Raw genomic sequence first — 19,652 nt, 5'->3', positions numbered from 1 at the left:
ACTCGGGCGAAAAAATTCGGGGGGCGCCGTGGCGGCACGGGGGGTAGCAGTGGGGAGTGGGGGGGAGAGGGAGAGAGAGGGGGCTCCCCCCTGTTCCCCGCTGCTACCCCCCGCACCGCCACGCCTCTCCCCGCCCCCCGGTGCCCCCCGAATCTTTTCACCCGAGTACTGAAGTACTCGAAAATGGCGGTACTCGGGTGCGTAAGTACTCGAAACGAGTACGTTCGCTCATCTCTAATGGTGATCAGTGTGGTGATTGATGGTGATCGGTGCCGTGATTGAGGGTGCGGGCAGACGAGCGTAGGCGTATTTACGTTCGCACGAGCGCAACGTATAATCGCCCGAGCGATCGTTTTTCACCGATCACGACCAGAGCTAGAAAGCGTATTTTCGTTTGTTCCTACTTTGCAAACGGTCTTTTCGGCGATCAAATATGTGTTGGCGCGTATTTCGGTCACATATGTTCCGTTTTTTTTCGAATTGCCGTTTTTACGCGCCGTAAAATCGCCCATGTGAACGAATACATTCGAAACCATTGCCTCAGATGGTCACGTATATACGTTTGGTCGCAAAAACGCGCCGTTTATGCGCTCGTCTGCCCGCACCCTGATGGTGATCAGTGCGGTGATTAATGGTGATCGGTGCTGTTATTGATGGTGATCGGTTTGGTGATTGATGGTGATCAGTGTGGTGATTAATGGTGATCGGTGCTGTTATTGATGGTGATCAGTGCTGTGATTGATGGTGATCAGTTTGGTGATTGATGGTGATCAGTGTGGTGATTAATGGTGATCGGTGCTGTTATTGATGGTGATCAGTGTGGTGATTGATAGTGATCAGTGCTGTGATTGATGGTGATCAGTGTGCTGATTGATGGTGATCAGTTTGGTGATTGATGGTGATCAGTGTGCTGATTGATGGTGATCAGTGCTGTGATTGATGGTGATCAGTGTGCTGATTGATGGTGATCAGTTTGGTGATTGATGGTGATCAGTGTGGTGATTAATGGTGATCGGTGCTGTTATTGATGGTGATCAGTGCTGTGATTGGTGGTGATCAGTTTGGTGATTGATGGTGATCAGTGTGGTGATTGATGGTGATCAGTGTGGTGATTGATGGTGATCAGTGTGGTGATTGATGGTGATCAGTGCTGTTATTGATGGTGATCAGTGTGGTGATTGATAGTGATCAGTGTGGTGATTGATGGTGATCAGTGCTGTTATTGATGGTGATCGGTGAGGTGATTGATGGTGATCAGTGTGGTGATTGATGGTGATCAGTGTGGTGATTGATGGTGATCAGTGTGGTGATTGATGGTGATCAGTGTGGTGATTGATGGTGATCAGTGTGGTGATTGATGGTGATCAGTGCTGTTATTGATGGTGATCGGTGAGGTGATTGGAGCTGTTATTTCTAGTGATCATTGCAGTGATTGATGGTGATCAGTGTGGTGATTGATGGTGATCGGTGCTGTGATTGATGGTGATCAGTGTGGTGATTGATGGTGATCAGTGTGGTGATTGATGGTGATCAGTGTGGTGATTGATGGTGATTGGTGCTGTTATTTCTAGTGATCATTGCAGTGATTGATGGTGATCAGTGCGGTGATTGATGGTGATTGGTGCTGTGATTGATGGTGATTAGTGTGCTGATTTATAGTGATTGGTGTGGCGATCGGTGCAGTGATTGATAGTGATTGGTGTGGTGACTGATGGTGATTGTTGCGGTGATTGATGGTGATTGGTCTCGTGATCGGTGCTGTGATTGATAGTGATTGGTGTGGGGACTGATGGTGATTGTTGCGGTGATTGATGGTGATTGGTCTCGTGATCGGTGCAGTGATTGATAGTGATTGGTGTGGGGACTGATGGTGATTGTTGCGGTGATTGATGGTGATTGATGGTGATTGGTGGGTGACTGATGGTGATTGGTGTGGTGATTGATGGTGATTGATGGTGATTATTGCAGTGATTGACTCGCCACTCAGTATTTAAATGTGTCACAGAAAACTTGCAGATTTCTGCCACCAACGTCAGTGGGAAGGCCGAAGTCTGCACCAAAGTCTGCAGCAGAAGCCGTAGTTGCATAGATTGCTATATACTCCACCTACTCCGATCGCAGCCCTCAGGAGGGAGATGAGTGTATGTTGATCTTGCGGGAGGCAGTGACTTGTCTACTTGTGGATTAGGGATTGCAGTGTAGATAATGGAAGGCGCCCCGAGCAGCACAAAGTATTTCAGGAGAATAGATCCTATTGGTAGCCACGGCTGCTCCACTCCTGATGATGTCATTGAGGGCGGAGCTGTGTGTGACACTTAACAATCGGTTACTTTCCAGGTCCCCAGAGCTGTGCGGTCAGAGATCGCCGGATCCTCCATGATGTTGGTGAGAAGAATCCCCCCCAGTGCAGTCAGGATGGAGGATTCCACCCCGTCCAGTGCAAACTGGTGAACACCACCAACCAGATGGTGCTTGACGTGGTGATGAGTTTTAGCAGGTAACGGCGCGGACCCGGAGAGTTCTGCTCTGAGCGGACTGATAGCCTTCAGTGCGGTATTATTTGCACAGCTGCGGTATTGTTTGGTAGCACACGTGTAAGGTGTGAGGGCTCGTTCACATGCGTGTGCGCCGCCGCTGTTTATGTCACCCTGAAGAGAACCCATTCATTTCAATGGATTCCTTCACATGCAGATATTTTCAGAAGCCGAGTCCACGGCGTCCGCAGCAGGAGGCGGCTGTGACCGTTGGACGGCCTGCCACTGGGAGAACACAGATTCACGCTGTTAACCCTATACACGTCACAATTTACATTGATTATTAGTAAAATGAACATTTTTGCCCATTTCCCCCCTTTTTTTAACCCCTCCAAAAAAGACAAAAAAAAAAAAACGCACATATTTGGAAACGCCGCATCCGTAACGACCTGCACAATAAACCGAGCGCACTATTTATCCTGTGCAACAAAAACTGTGACAAAACTGAGCTAAAATGCTTATTTAGTTGATTTCACTTTCCAAAAAACACAATAAAAGTGATGAAAAGCGCCGCATGTTCACCAAAATGGCAGCATTAAAACCTACAGCTCGCCACGCAGACAACACGAGTCGTCACCGAGGGCCGTCCGTGGGAGAGAACAAAGGTCCGGGACTTTGACTGCAGCGATGCAAAAATAATAATAATTTCCAACACTGAGGGGTTTTATTATGCAAAAGTGAAAAAACCTAAAAAAATACATAACTTTGGTTTTGTCGTAATCGCACCGACCTGCCGAAAAATATATATTATGTCATAACGCTGTAATAAAAGATGGCAGAACGGGGTTTTTTTTTCTCCCTCCTTAAAAATGTAGTTAAAGGCTAATTATACATTATCTGGGCCCAAAAATGGTACGAATAAAAAGCACAGCTCGCCGCGCAAAAACCTCCCTCGTGCGGACATGTTAGCAGAAACATAAAGTAAAGCTGCCTACACGGGCGAGCGCTCGTCAACGGGCGTGAAACCCGCGAATGGGAGGCGATTTTCAGGCAAAAACTCCTCGCAGCGCTTCAGTGAAATTCCGATTCTCTCCAGCGAGTCTCACGCGCGACAGACGATTGGAAGTGTTTCCATTAACCCTCGCAGCGCCGTCGCACGCACATCAAGCCGTACGATGTATTTAAGGTCCCATTGAAATCATTGGGCGATGCGTTCCGAGTAACATTAAAGAATAGGACTTGCCATGATTTTTTTCCATCGCTCATGTGACCCTCTTCGGCGTTCATATTCGCATGAGGTTTGTGTGAGATTCTCGCCCAGAGTAGGCCGCGACACTAAGGGGTTAAAAAAACAAAGCAATTCTACGAAATCCGCCGTAGATCCGTAGATCCGGTGCAAAACACCGAAAGAAGGAGTGGGAAGAGAACGGACCCCATTATAGTCTGTGGCGTCCATTCGCCCTGAGACGGAGCCATTCGGCCGCGGTGATTCCCCTTCCTGCCCCCCAAATGGAACATGAAAGTGGAAGCACGGGCGCGGGCGTGACTCCTCCCTTATCTGCATAATAATTAGCATCATTTTCCTTTTTTCCAGGTTTCCAAACACGTTCAGGTCCTTTAAATCCCTTAGAGAATCCTTCCCGGAGGTGTCTGGGTACTGCTACTGCGCCGATGCCCTGGGGCGGGAGCTGGAGGGCACGGGTGAGTCAGAAGGACCGCGGCACAAGCTCCGCCCATCTCCTCTATGAGCCCTCGCAGCCATCGGGGGTCATTTAGTTAGATCAGCATTTCATACGCCAATCTAAGTCAAATTAGCGCCACACAATTGTAACAAATGCATGAAGAGGCGCCAATCAATATATTTATCGTGTGTCAGAATAAAAGCCCCACCAGCCCAGAGCGGCGGCGGGCCATGGCGTCCCGTATCCCGTGTAAATTATAGTAAATGTGATGGCGGCAAGAAGCCACGCCCCCTGATGCTGAGCCTCACCCACTTTAATAAAAAGTGTCAAGAATGGCATAAAACTTCAAAAAGTCTCAATTTTTAGCACTTCTGCCAAAAGCTTGGTGTCCCAATACTGCCAGCTGAGAATCATCCCCGCGCCGGAGGCGTCTGATGGCGGACATAACATGACTGGACAACGAGGTGACTAATTGGCGACATTTATTTTGTGGCTTGACAGAATTGTGACATCAAGTTGCCATTTGGACACAAGTAGAACTCTCTGCACATTTATGCTGACCGCCAACAGAGGGTGGCGCCTGGCATTAGCGGTGCGGCTGCTGGCGGCCCCTGACATTTACAGCTACATCATACGCCATCTCCTGGCTGACGGACTTCAGATTTGGCGCACAGTCAGAGCGAGGCCTGTGACAATTGTCTGAAGATGCTCCCACCTCTTAGTGGTCTCACACCATTGTCACAACAAGCCTTCGTTAAAGGTTGATGCCGGGTGTGGGCTCATTTACCTCCCACGATGATCAAAACCAGAAAGAGAATCGGTTAATTAGAGCGAGGGACAAACCAGCTGTGAAAATCTGTTGGTAAACAGGGCAGATGCCCTGGATGCCAGGAGCCCCGTGGAGCAGGGGCGTAACTATAGAGGATGCAGGGGATGCGGCTGCACCCGGGCCCAGGAGCCTTAGGGGGCCCATAAGGCCTCTCTTCTCCATATAGGTAACCCAGTACTATGAATAAAGCATTATAGTTGGGGGCCCGGGTACAGGTTTTGCATTGGGGCCCAGGAGCTTCAGGTTACGCCTCTGCTGTGGAGGATTCTGCCTCTCCGGATCCTAGTAGGGCCCCAACCGCTCTTCAACTCCTGTCAGCCTATCACAATCCTAGGGCGAAGGACTCTCTCGCAGCGCCCCCTCTTCACTACAGTGGCTAGAATTAGTATTAGGCCGGCTCACACGAACCAGGTTTGAATTGTGGGATCCACGATTGCCACCCGCCCGGACGATCTGCGACATCCGCACACATTCTGTCAATAGTACATTCCCACGTGCCTCACATCAGCAGACAGCGGTGGGGATTTCCGCTTGCCTTCTATTTTAGTGCAGATTCCGTACGGATCGCTTCCATTGAAGTCAATGCAAGCCATCCGACCCGTGGCACATCTGCAATTGACATTACGGATAAGTCGCGGGTACCCATGTCATTGCCTAGCTATGACGTGGGGGAAAAAAGTTCTGTACTGCGCATGACCGACCCCAGCTTGCCACGACCATCCACATTGCAGGAATTGAAAGGTACATGCGGACGCCGGCTGGGACAGAGTCGGATTCCACTGTGAGCTCCTCTATGCAGAATCTGACCCGTCCGTGTGAGACTGGCCTTAAAAGCAAATTTCTCATTGAAGTGCATGAGAACTTTGCCTGTAATACCAAAGCTGACCACTGCAGTGGGAACGGAGCTGTCTGCTTCCTGCAGAGCGCACTGGCCTGGTGAACAGCTGATCAGAGGGGGTCCCTGGTAGCCTGACTAAGGATAGGCCATCAGTACTTTACAGCTGGACAACCCCTTCAACTCCAGCAGAACATCCTGGTCCTGTCGGGGCTTTAGGCTTCTGTCTCTGATTGTCTCGTCCTCTTCCGATGGGCTGTCACTATCATGTCTACATCTCCTCTCTCACAGGCCTAGAGATGCTCCTGGATGAGATCTATGACACTGTATTCTCAGGACTTCCTCTATCACGGTCATTCCCGGACACGGCCGTCTACCGTATGCTGCAGAGACGGTTTCTGGGGGTCCAGCTGATCACCGCCGGCAGGTTCAGGTGTAAGTGCTGCAGCTTGTGATTACTGAGGGGTCTATAATGACAGTTTATAGCGCTGGGGCTGCGTACAATCCCAACAAGGGACCATGCTATAACCGTCATACTGCAGACCTACTCACACGCACCGCGCTGGCGTCACCCGGGTACCGTACCGCTGCTATGTTCTCCTCTGATCTCTCCTACAGGTCCTACAGCTTGTGAAGTCCAGCGCTTTACGTCTGCACGCATGGAGGATGTATACACGCCGTCTTGTGAGGATGATGGCGGTTATAAGTCTGTGCAGTGCCAAGAAGGGGGTCAGTGTTGGTGCGTGGATGCCAGGGGTCAGGAAGTTGCTGGATCACGGACTGCGGGGGAAACGCCAAAGTGCGGTGAGAGACATTGATTTCTACATACTGTGCGCGGAGCCGGAGACAACCCTGACGGGCGGCCCGCCCTCCATGATCCCGGCTGCTGAGGAGTCAGAGCTCTGTTATTTACCCATCAGCGCCGCTGTTGATTGGACGGTGTACACAATGAAGCTAAAATAACCCGATAATTGCTGGGGAGCCGAGGAGAGAGCTGACCGTGCTCTGCGGGGAGCCTGACAGAGAAGCGCGGCAAATCGCAACATAGTTAAGTCTATGGAAAGCGTGCACTGCCTTACTCGCAGCGATAATCCAGCCATGCCATATCGCCCGCGGACAGGAGCCCTTATTCCGTGCGTCACCAGGATTATGACGCCACTTTTATTTTTTTTAATAATTTGTACGTTTTGTCTACTCATTTTTACATTTTTTTAGTCCTCGTAGGAAACTTGAACATGTGATCATTGGATCGCTCCTTCAATATGATGCAATACCTCAGTATTACATTATACTGCCATCTGACAGGCGGTCTATCAGGCCACTCTAATCTGTAATGGCAGCACTGGGATCCTTTAGAAGGCCAGCGGGTGCCATGCCAACTGAATGGCACCCTCTATCTTGGGGTGGAGGAGCGTTCAAGACCCCCGAGCTCCTGTGAGGACATTTAAATGCCAATGTCAAAATTTAAAGGGTTAACAGCGATGATCAGCATCAGTGGTGATTGTGACTGTGGCGAGTGGGTGTCAGCTGTCAGACTGCCAACACCTGCGTTGTGTGGTTTGGGATGGACCCCCAATCCCACTCCATATACATCCCGGACCTCCGTGATGTAACGTCCTGGAGTGTTAAGGGGTTAAAGAGACTGTAACCAATTACTCATTATTATGCCGAAATGACATTTTCACCTCCCGCGTCTCACGCCGGCGCACACATACCTCCAGTACGTCTTCTTGATGTGGCAGCACATGACTCGTGGGCCTTCTGTCATCACCTCATAGTATCCCTAGACCAACCTCTCCCCGCATAGGAGCTGCGTTCTCCCCCCACGGTACATCCAACGTCATGGGCGCTATTAGCACCGGGGTCTCTTGCACAATATAATGCGTCACTATCCCCGCGGCACGTCCGGCCATGAAATGCACAGATGAGGTTGGCTCCGTTGATCACCCTTACATGCCATAAATGTGTATTGTAGGAAAAGCTACTAAACATGAGAGTAAGACCATCCATAAATAATACTGCATTATTACACCCCTCCCACCGGCCCAGTGTCTGTGGAGAATATGTTGGGCCCACATGGGGGGTAGTGGCTCCCAACGCGGAGGGTTCCCCAAGCTGGGGACCATCCAGTATAACAGGCAATATGGACCCTGCCGGGAGTAAGATGTTGGTGCCCTTACCGCCTCCAGTGACTGGCTACGGTATATTAGTCTCATCCCAGACCTCTCCTGCATCCGGGACGAGGCTAATATATTCAGGGCCATCTCTCGGGCCAGTTTCCCTTGTTTCTGATGGTACCTCCAGTCACACCGTTGTAACATAAGGGAGAGCGTCCGATGCCGCGGGGTGGACGGCCGATCTATGATGCCCAACAACAAACTGATTTAAATGCTGCCAACCAATATGTAACTCTAAGATAGTCACCTCTATAAGGGCACCCACTGCGCCCGTAGGGCAGCCGCTGTCTCCAAGGTCGGACAGCTGAGGATAGTGGTTAGACTCTCCTCCGTGCCCACCATGAAGTGACGTTCTGTAAGTGCTGAGCGCCAGTACTCCCATCCTGAGGGAAGGAGCAGACACGGCAGGCTGAGAGCACACGACAGGCAGCAGTGGAGGAGCCCAAGACCGTGTATTGGCTTCGATGACACCTTCCTTCACCGGAACACTTCTCTGCTGAAGGCTTTTCCACCTCACCGAGGTTTTCTATAGGAGAATCCCTAAATTCCCAGCAGAGATACAGGGCTGGTACAATAACATTTGTAAGTCCTCCCTGAGGGGGCAAACTTGTAGGATGCAAATGCTTCCTGTATTGTCTGTACACACAGTGCACTTTATGGCAGTTGCACTGAATGAGAGTTAAACAGGTTGTTCTGCTACCAGCAGTTTTACTACAGGAAGCAGACAGCCCTGTACATTTTGCGGTGGCCTGAGTTGATACTGCAGGCTGAATGCCATTGATTTCAATAGGACTGGTCCTGCAGTACCAATCTGAGCCACTGCACAATGTACAGCGCTGTCTGCTTGCTGCAGCAAAACAGCTAGAGGTGGAACAATCTCTTTAAAAGTCAGAATATATGTCACTCTCTAGGTAACAGTGCAAAGCTGAAAAGTGAGCTGCAGAACATGGGAAATGACAGCTCCTTGATGCTGCTCCTTGTTGACCTGTGTGAAAACTGCAATATTTCAGGATTTTTTAAAAATGGATAGTCACATAAAAATACTCCCCCCCCCCCTCAAATATGGTTATACTTCAGACTGGATTTTGAATAGCAGATCATTTTTTCATGATGTCTTGTTTTGCTTTACACTTGTAGATAACCTTGAAAGCTGTACTACCAGAAGAAGGCAGGCACTATCCACCTTGTTTTATGGACCTGTGGGTCACTTCAGTCAGCAGAATTTGTTCTTCACTCAAGAAGAAGAGTCAGGGGAAAAAATCAGCTCTAGATTCTGCCCATCTTACCTGGTAGAAACATTTCTAAATTCTGGACTCTTTGCTAAAGCTGGTCAAGATGCAGAAGAGTTGAGGATCCAGCTCAGAACCTTCCTTGGTGATACGATCCTTGGGCTTTTCACCTCTAAAACACAAGTAGAATTTGCTCTACAATTCTCCTCTAACCCCATAAAATTTCAACAAACCCTATTTGGAGGAAAATTTCTCAAAAATTTGGGCTCATTTAACTTCACTGGCGCAGTTGGTACCAATAGCAAATTCAGTTTTAGTAATTTCTTCCAACAGATTGGTTTAACGGGAATGTACAGTGGAGGGAACTTCAAGGAACTTGCAAAATTATTTTCCCCGGAAGAAGATTCTTACTTGACGAAAAATTCCTCAAATTTATCAAGACCGGACTTTAACCTCAACCAGCCAATTATGTCCAGTTTTGGGCGTACAGTGAACCTACAAGAAAACCGGAAACGAGTTGAATTCTTCGAGTCCATTTTGGAACAAAAGGAATTTTCAGCGTTTCTTCGAGATGTGGTTTCTCTTCCACCCAGTGTTGCGGAAGACATTTTTGAAGCTGTTAAGATGCTGGTGGAGTCTGAAGCCTGTGAGATAAAAGTGGATGGAGTATTCGTTCCAACTTGTACTAATGATGGCAAATATGAAGAAATCCAGTGCAGTAGGTCTGAATGTTGGTGTGTAGATGAACAAGGTCGGGAAATTCAAGAAACAAGGACACCACATCAACAACCAACGTGTTCCTCAAAGTGTTTGAGGGAACGGAAGACTCAAATAGCTTTCCAGAAAAGCCAATCTGCCGGGTCGGATGTTTATATTCCAGCTTGTGACCAGAAAGGGAATTATTTGACAGTGCAGTGTACCGGCAAACATTGCTTTTGTGTTGACCTAGAGGGCAAGAATATTCCGGGAACTCAAAAATTGTCTGGAGATGATATTCAGTGTAAGTTTTTCTAGTCACACATATGAATATATTTTCCATAGATTCTATACACCTGCTCCCAAATGGGCTTTTTATAGGATTTTTCCAGGTGATCTGTCGGAATACTTTGAAGAAAATCATTGTGTTCCAAGGAACCATCACATCTGAATTTTTTAAAGGGGTTGTCCAGGATTAGAAAAAATGGTCTGCTCTTTTTTATTTCCGAGTAACAGTGCCCCTCTTGTCCATAGGCTAGACCAGGTATTACAGTTCATCCCTATTCACTTTAATGAGGATGAGCTACAATACCAGATGCTATCCATAGACAAGGGGTTCACCATTTTTAGTAAAAAGGAGGCCCTTGGACAAGCACTTTAAACTTTGTTGACTAGAGTGATTCTTGGCAGTGAAGATCCCACAGCTGCTTAGTGTTGGCCCCATTATTCGTAGCGTATAGGTGTAACTTTACCCAATTTGTCTTGATTTGGCAATACACTGGTGCTAATGGCCCTATATTTCTATAATCCTATTCTCAATATGATTCTTCAGTGAGCTAAGACTATAACATCCTTTTCCTGGTGACCTAGTAGGAGAATGTCCTGATGGCCAATTGGGCAAGCATCCAAATCCTTTTGACCTAGTGATTTAGCATGGTTCTGTGTTTGCTTCTGTCTTCCCACAATTTTTTGAGGAGCATTAATCTCTCATTCTTGACTTTTTGGCTAATTCCAGCCAACCCCACTATCCTCTGAACAGGTCACCACTTGTATTTAACTAAAAGGGTTGTCCAGTTTAGAAACCTATTTCCATTTGCCATACTGGAGAATTATTGAGTTAAGAAAGGGTGTTATCAGTTCAGGGTCCTCATTTCTTCCCGCAGTAGAGAGAGGTTACAAAGAGCTTCTCTCTCTCTCTGGAGGACCTGTCGTGTCCGGCACTACAAAAACAAGCCATTTACTTGAATGGTTACTATGTAATGCTCAGTTTCTCCTGTGGTGGCACTGTAAGGAAACTGAACACTTCCTAACAGGTTTCCCTGCAAATTACAGCTGATTGCCAGGGGTCCCAGCAGGAGGACACTCTGTGATCAGCTTATTGTTAAGGCAACCTTCTGACAAGTAGGAATTGTCTAAAATGGAGGTCTTCGTAAGGGAAAAAAATCACAATTGTTGATAAGTATGTTGCAATCATCTGTCTTACTATTTTAGGTCCAAGTTCTTGTCAGCTGGCTGCCAGCGATGCCTTTCTACAGACCACAAAGTCTTTGTTATCTGTGCCCACCCTACCGCTTGATCCTTTACAAGTTTACATCCCTCAATGCTCCCCCGAAGGAGAATGGAGAGGAATTCAATGCAGCGGCCCAACTGAGCAAGCTTTTGAGTTGTATGAAAGGTGGACAAAACAGGCTGGAACTGTCTCATTTTCGGACACCCTGAAAGTCATAATGAAGTATAAGGAGGAATCTTCATCTCAAAGGTTTTCTGACTTTGTGCAGACCCTTTATGACAACGGGCATCAGAATGTTTTCCCTGCTTTCTCCCAATATTCCCTTTTTAGTGACGTTCCACAGGAGATCCTGGAAGGAAATGTGACCTTGTTATCCTCTGATAACGTACTAGTGAACCCTTATGTGGTCTGGAGACTGATGAGTGGAAGTCTCTCCTACTATCCAGGGTCATATAGTGACTTTTCTACACCCCTCGGACACCAGGACACACGTAACTGTTGGTGCGTGAATATGGATGGAGAAAAGCTTGAAGGAACTGAAACGCCACCAAACAAGGTCCCAAAATGTAAGCAGCAGCTTAAACATCAAGACAATACTACTGTAAACTTAGCTGGTTGTGTTCTAAGAACCAAGGAGCTAGTGGTCCATTTGTCTTGCAGATCAGCCAAGAAGTCATCCTTGTTCTTGTATTGGATCATCTAACATTCGAAAGATGTTTCTAACTTGGGCAGAAGGGGGGGGGGGGGGGCTGGAGGGGTCACTAAAGAACTGGACCTCTGTGCTTAGTCTGCTATTGATCCTCTGAGGTTCTAACAAAGTGACATTCATGAGTATCACAAAGTGCTTATGTTGTATTAAACCTGTAAAATGGGAGTCTGGGATTATAACCTAAAATATCGATAACCAAAGTGCACGTTCTTCAGTCCTCCAGTCAACCAAATATTTGGGGATGTTGATTTTCTCATCACAAGATTCCTGATCTGCTCAATAAATGGAACAATACTTTTTGGTCAATAATTGAAAACCTGACCTCCTGTATCAGGAATTGGATAAGGTTTTTTGACGCCCATGTTGGATCTGACTAAATGCTCCCCCACCCTGTCCTTGTGCATTAGCAAGAGTATTTCTACCTAAAAATTGATATAGAGATTCAACGAGCTTCCTTCAGCACTTGCATTGGGTTCTTGCTGCCCGCACTTGCATTGGGTTCTTGCTGCCCGAGCCCCATGTGGCGCAAAGTGTTAAGGCAGCAGAAATGCAGTCCTAACCTGAAGGTTGCAAGTTTAATGGTTCAGGCAGCCAGCTGAAAGTTGACAAAATGACAATGCTCTGGTTACCAGCACCTAGGGCCTGCAGGTCTTCACCCTTTTACCCTTGAGTAAGCGATCTGGTTGTCGCTGCTATGAATCCCTATTGTGGTTCACCAGAGCAGCTACTGATTGATGGAACAAAACGGCAGCAGAGTCAAACAAGCCAAAGGGCAATAACAGGAATTAAGAGGGTACGACAGAGACAAAGGCAATCACAAACAGAGCTGAGTCAAATGCCAGGGAGACTACAGGAACCAGTAGGGAAGGGAAATGGGTGGTCAGACATCACAGAAGACAGTCAATGTCAGAGAGGTGGCACACGAGGTTGGCAGACAATAACCGGCACAGGTATTCAGTAAAAATAGTATAAATAGAGCGCTGGACACTCTTATAGACTGCTGGTAAGAGTGAGATACTCTGATTGGTCTGCTGGTTGAGCGCGACTGGCAGGTTAGAACCACAAAACAGTTCAGACTTACAGAAACATACACACCAGAACATATTATACAGAACTATCTGGACGGCTATGGGCTCTACCCACATGCTGCCCAGCAATGTCCCTAGTGCCACCGCTGTCGGCAAGGATAGTCATAGAGCACGGACAGGTAGCTGCTTTACACATATCCTGCATTTACCTATGCAGTCATATCCATATTGACTGAACCAAGAGCAGGGGGCCGAGTGATCCATGGTGGGCGGTGAATAACCGCATGGTATATAGTGCCAGCCTTTGTGTAAATTAGGATATGGAAGCATATAATATTTAATTTAAAAATACCCTTACCCGGTAATTGACTTTATATGTTTTTTTTCTCAGGCCCTGGGTCTTGCCAATTAGCTCTCTTGAAGAATTCACAATTCCTAGAAGATGCCAGGAACATCATTGCTGCCTCAAATTTGTCCCATTTTCCTTTGGCCTACAACTTCTTATTGGCCAGGGGTCTCCAGCTCTCTGAGAGGGATCTGCTCTACACACAGGATCAGAGATCTGGGCTTGTGTTATCGGAGAAGTTCTTGAGTAAAGACTCCTACGGTCTTAAGCTTGCTGCCTATTCCAGTATGAGTAACAGGCGATATTTATAAGTCTAATGTATTATTTAGCAGGACCGTGACTTCATAGGGTTAAAGGGAATCTGTCATATAGAAATGGTGTCTAACCAGTCATCGTGTTATAGAGCAGGAGGAGCTGAGGATAACCGAACTCCTCAGGGGCGGGACTAATTTACTGCTTGTTAGCTGAAGTTACAGCTTGATGTAGAGCACATTATTCTTTTACTGGGAGCAGGTTTAGTATTATTTGTCATTCATTGATCTAAATCCCTGCTTATTCTAGGTTTAGTAGTTCAATGGACGGTTCTACGCAGTGATTGACAGTTATTTCTGTTTACATTCCCATGTAGGGAAAGCTGTCAATCACTAATGGCACCGCCCACTGGACTCCTAAACCAATACATTCCAAATTATACTGAATCTTTTCCCGCGAAGCTATATCTCAATCTGCTCGGCTCTTCGGCTCTATATAGGGATGCCTGTTGGTTGGATTCAATGTTCTATATGACAGGTTCACTTGAACAAGCAGGGTTGCAGACATACCAGTTGCTGTGGGGCCCCACAGTTAAAGGGAGCCCGACATCAAGGTTTGAGTATTGATTTTGACTTACCAATCCCTAGGCGCATTGGAGTCCAAATGATCGACTTTTATAGATTTCTACCCACATGCAGTCATGCAATCCTTGTAAATAACTTTCCTGTTTGTAGATTAGCTGCACTAATGAATTCCAGTCCCGCCAATAATGTTTTGTACATGGCCATAATCTTACTAAAAGCCCCCTAATCCCGCGGTCTCACGCTTGCGCAGTGAACAAAACTCACGGCAATGGCTCTATAAACCAACAGTTCCCAAATTCAAAGAACATACAAGTTATTCTTTATACTTTTAGGATCCCAATCGGAAGAGTCCAGCAAGGGGGGACAATATATGCCCTACTGGCCGACACGCATTGACGTCTAAGGTTGTCGGTGCGAGGCTGCGATGGGAGGGGGCTCAGACGGCGCATGCGCTATAGTACAGTAAAAGCTGCCGCATGAAGACAATTATAATACTGCGCATGTACAAGACGAAGAAGCCAGCGCGGGCGCTCGGGTCCTCCATGACTCATCTCAAAATGCTGTGACTCTTTTCTCCTCATTTACATGCTGAGCGGGAAAACTTTAAAGAGCCATTAAACTTTTATTTGGGGTATTTGTGGCTTGGTAGGGGGACAATTAAACAGCTTTTCTAATGCCCTGTGAGCTTCTGTGTTGCTTATTGTTGCGATGGTGAAGCAGGGCCCCATCATGTTCTGCTTTTGGGCCCCTGCATGCCCCTTTGATTTGATCCATTGTCAGCTTTGTTCAAGTGGTTGCTGGGATATCATGGGTACTTCCCAGGCAGATAGCATCGCATGCCCAGCTATAATAGACAGCCCTGCTTCTGCCACGAATGACAAGACTACCCTAATCCTGGCATTTTCACACTTTAAATGCTCCCTCTGTCCCGTTGGCACCCTGCACAGTGATCATAGGCTGGCAGTAGCTTACCACGGCAGCTGAGGGACTAAAAAGGACACTAGATCTTCCACTGGTATCTCCTTTTTAGGCCAACGATCAAATGATTACAGTTTTAGGTCAATTAGTTGAACTTTTTTTTTTTCACAAGTGTAATAAAGTTTAATAAAAAATTTCCATTCCCCCCCCCCCAAAAATAAAGAAATTGCCCCCACAAATAGGTGAGTTATTTTACTGTTTAAACATATTACACGATTATAAGATATATGGTTCTGGTGCAACAGAAAGAGAACACATTAATCACACGAGAAAAGCGGATGGCGTATAAAAAAAAAGAACAAGAACAATGATAATTTGCCTTTTTTCCGACCCTCTTAAAAAATATTATAAAAGTTATTCAGTAAGTTTTTTGCACAACAAAATGGGACTAATAAAAGCTGCAACCCGTCCTGCAGAAACACGAGAGCTCCAGCGGCGACATCAAGGCAAAAATAAAAGGTTATGGCCGTAGAAACGCATCGATGAAATGTTTTCCTCATTAAACTTTTTATTGTACAAAAGTCCTAAAACATAAAAGCTAAATATGTGGCCCCCGTAACCGGGCCGGCTCAGAGGTCAGCTGACAATCGCTTCGTACTGCATGGGAGCAGAAGAGAAATTTAAAGAAATGCAGAATTGCTTTTCTCCCCATCTATATCAACAAATGTGTAAAGTCAATCAGTAAATTATATAAACCCCTCAATGGTAGCAATAAGAACCACAACTGGTCCCCCCAAAAATGAGCCTTCATACACGAAGTCAGTTGGAAACATGTGACTTTAATATATGGCAGTGAAAAGACAAAAAGAAAACCACTTGATCAAAAACGGTCTTAAAGGGGCTAAAACTCAGTTCGTAGACACTTCAGTCCTTGCGTATCTTTTAGCAATGGTCTTTGTTTTTCTGTGCAGCGCTGCAGTTTTTCTGGCAAAATGGCATAAATTCTAGAGAGACCACCCAGCTGTCGTACATCCCATACAGCCCTCAGTGTGATGGACTCGGAAACTGGGAGCCGGTTCAGTTTTATCAGGGTACAGGTGGGTTACACCATTCTCTATTGGCCTCTCTGTTTTGCCTTTCTATTAATTTGGTCTTAACATGAAGTATAGAAGGATGCTGCCGTGTGAAGCAGTTATAGAATTCAGCATCGCTCAAGGCCTTAGGAATCTCAGGTCCTTTGGGGGCCACTTTTTACCCTATACAGATCGTATTGCCTAAAGGTGCAATGTGTACTGTACCTTCATGGGGACATTCATTGTGCCGGTGGAGCCAGAGGTCTACTGTGTTTCCTCCTGGCGGGGGGACTCTCCCTGAAGAGTTATCTAGACTATATGGGCCTAAAGGTGCACCTGAAGCAATGTGTACTGTACCTTTATGGGGACATTCATTGTGCCGGTGGAACCAGAGGTCTACTGTGTTTCCTCCTGGCGGAGGAACTCTCCCTGAAGAGTTATCTAGACTATATGGGCCTAAAGGTGCACCTGAAGCAATGTGTACTGTACCTTCATGGGGACATTCATTGTGCCGGTGGAACCAGAGGTCTACTGTGTTTCCTCCTGGTGGGGGGACTCTCCCTGAAGAGTTATGTAGACTATATGGGCCTAAAGGTGCACCTGAAGCAATGTGTACTGTACCTTCATGGGGACATTCATTGTGCCGGTGGAGCCAGAGGTCTATTCCCATGCCCCCTGGTGGTGGCACTCTCCCTGAAGAGTTGTGTAGACCATCTGGCAGGAACTATGTATGTATACAGGAGGGGAACATCTGTTTACCCATCAAATATATCATCAAATCTTAAAATGATCCCAAAGATGGTAGAATTAATTCACCGGGTGAAGACCGATTTTAAATTTTAAAAAATCAATGGTGAATTTTTACGATTTGCTCATCTCTCCCTTAGGTCATTACTGGTGTGTCGACGATGAAGGAAGCTACATTCCTGGTTCCATTGTGACAAGAACCTCTGGACCTCCGCAATGTAAGACCTGATGCTTTTATGACTATATGTTGCAAACACAAGAGCAAAAATACTATAGGGGCAGCGAATAAAGCTGGGCTGCATGAACCTATAGACATCTGAAGAGATTTGTGGTCACCAAGAACTTCTAGCCTACAAAGGGTTGGGAAGCGTGAACAAGGGGTATCAGAATGGTGGGATGTAGACATTCGATTACTACGAAATCCCATCAAACTTGTCTTAATGTGCCAAGAAATGCCTCATATCTGAGGCAGGTTAAAGACAGGTCCATATTACTCACCAATATAATGTCTGCATCTTCTGTAGGCCAGACTTCCTGCCAACAAGCTCAGACGAACTCTCTGATCTCCAATTGGATGCCCAAGAAATCTGCTGCCGTCAAGACTGGCACCACCAGTCTATTTATACCGCGCTGTACCGAGGTAATCTGCCACTGCTGTATAACCCAGGGCATCTCGTCTGAGCCACAATCAGTCTGTGTAATTACATCCAAAGGCAGGGTTATGTAGGTGACTTGGAGGATGCTCGTCCAGCTACAGTACAAGTAAGGGTTTCTCAAGAGGAAACGTCTGTTCATTGTAAGGTCAAGGCGGTACGGCCAACATCGCCCAGTGCAATCAAGTTGCATGGAGTGACTTTTGCACATTTTGAGACCCGTGACCTTCCTTCTTCCCATCTCATAGGTTACACGGTGTCCTTACTTACAGAATATGTAAAATTCAGTGCAAAGGTGTCACATGGTCAAAGAATGTGTCACCTGTGCATTGTACCTTTAACAACTGCAGCAAATTAGAAAATTGCAGACCATCTAACATGTTTAGTGAATTGCTCCAAATTTATCATTCCAGATGAACACTTTGATACAATTTGGTTCATTTACGGCTATTTTTATGATAAATCTCACTCATTGTATTAGTTGAGTTGGTTGACCTATAAGTACTGGGGACCTTGTGGCACAATTCACCTCATAACCAAAAAGTCCATGGAAATTTCCAATACTTTCATGCTTCTGGCAGAAAACTCCATTGGTATCTATGGATTTTTATATGTCAGTCTGATATGGTGGACACGCCAAACAGGATTCAGCAGACATTGCATTACTACGTCACATGGTGGATAAAATGCATTCCGATGGCTGTAACTATCGTCTGGCTTCAGCTGCAGCTCTATATTAGATCAGTGAAGATAAGATCCCCGCGCTCCCCAGAGGGATCAGTTGTCGACTTCTCAGTCCATAAATGATATTTTCTTATGCGACGCGTTTCGGTGATTAAACCTTTGCTTTCTCATATATTGGGCACCACATACTTGTATCCAGCTGTTAGAGTTTCGGAGGGGGAACTGCAATGATTTACTGCAAGCCCAAAGTACAGGACTCTGCTTCCAGATTTGGCTTCAGCCGCCGGTCACCCATCTGGCCAAGCAGAAGTGCTGAGCTTGTACAGGGGCGTACAGATCATGGAGGCGGATCAGGCAGCCAATCCTGTTCTCATCCATATCAATGCTCACATGTCACAAATCATCGCTGGCGACATTTCAGCCCAAACCATAACCTGTTTAATGAACGTGGCCTGTAGTCTCTGTAAGGTTGAAAAAGTACCAGATTTGCCAGTTGAAAATGGCTAAATCCCCACGTGGCTCCACGGCTCTATGCTTGTATACCCACGGCAGAGATCTGCAGCTCAGCGGTTTGTAGAAGCGAGATCCACACGGAAAAATCCACATCGGATTCTGCCATCTGAACATACCCGTAGGCTGTGATCACACGGGGCGAATGTTGGCGCAGATCTGCAGCAGAGTTTGGGCTTTGAAGGGGTAAAGTCTGATGTGGATCCGCCACCAGATCCACACCAATGGGGCACGTAGATGTAACTGCTGGCATAAGGCGCCACCCTCCGAAAACCTGAAGAAGAACAGATGAGGTAAAAGAAGCTTTTTATTGGATGAATTATGAGCCAGCAAAAACCGTGCTTCGAGGCAAAGTCTCTTCCTCGGGTGAAACACTATAGGTTTCTGTCCTACAACAAGTTTTTGGAGGGTTGTGCCTTATGCCAGGAGTTATATCTACCTCTGCTTATCAATCGGGGTGTCATAGCAGCCTGGGCGCTTCCAAAGGCCCTTAGGGCTGCCATTATTGCTTGTCTTTTAGTGACGGGCCTGTGTCGGGCTTTTAATAGGCAGCCTGTTAAAATACAGTATCATGCAATACCATAGTACTGCATTATACTGTATAATCAAAAGTTCAGATCCTCTGTGGATCATACCAGATCTGCAGCCTGTGACCTGGACATAGGAGCATCAATCACGCTTGCTCATGAAAGGTAAAGCTTATTTCATGTCAGAGT

At 46.7% G+C, this 19,652-nt stretch overlaps 1 protein-coding gene across 1 annotated transcript in view; it reads left to right on the top strand.

The window, feature by feature from the left end:
• The window catches only part of TG (thyroglobulin), a 218,158-nt gene that overhangs the window by 12,535 nt on the left and 185,971 nt on the right, over nucleotides 1-19,652 (top strand). The window contains exons 5-14 of the mRNA XM_066578917.1: nucleotides 2,338-2,497; nucleotides 4,069-4,175; nucleotides 6,112-6,255; nucleotides 6,439-6,624; nucleotides 9,135-10,226; nucleotides 11,414-11,998; nucleotides 13,561-13,800; nucleotides 16,241-16,366; nucleotides 17,230-17,307; nucleotides 17,614-17,729. Of these exons, the coding sequence (XP_066435014.1) occupies nucleotides 2,338-2,497; nucleotides 4,069-4,175; nucleotides 6,112-6,255; nucleotides 6,439-6,624; nucleotides 9,135-10,226; nucleotides 11,414-11,998; nucleotides 13,561-13,800; nucleotides 16,241-16,366; nucleotides 17,230-17,307; nucleotides 17,614-17,729 (2,834 nt within the window). The remainder of the gene's footprint in view (nucleotides 1-2,337; nucleotides 2,498-4,068; nucleotides 4,176-6,111; nucleotides 6,256-6,438; nucleotides 6,625-9,134; nucleotides 10,227-11,413; nucleotides 11,999-13,560; nucleotides 13,801-16,240; nucleotides 16,367-17,229; nucleotides 17,308-17,613; nucleotides 17,730-19,652) is intronic.

Source organism: Eleutherodactylus coqui, chromosome 9 (genome assembly GCF_035609145.1).
Source record: "Eleutherodactylus coqui strain aEleCoq1 chromosome 9, aEleCoq1.hap1, whole genome shotgun sequence".
Lineage (NCBI taxonomy): Eukaryota > Metazoa > Chordata > Amphibia > Anura > Eleutherodactylidae > Eleutherodactylus > Eleutherodactylus coqui.
This window is presented reverse-complemented; position numbering and strand designations above follow the sequence as displayed.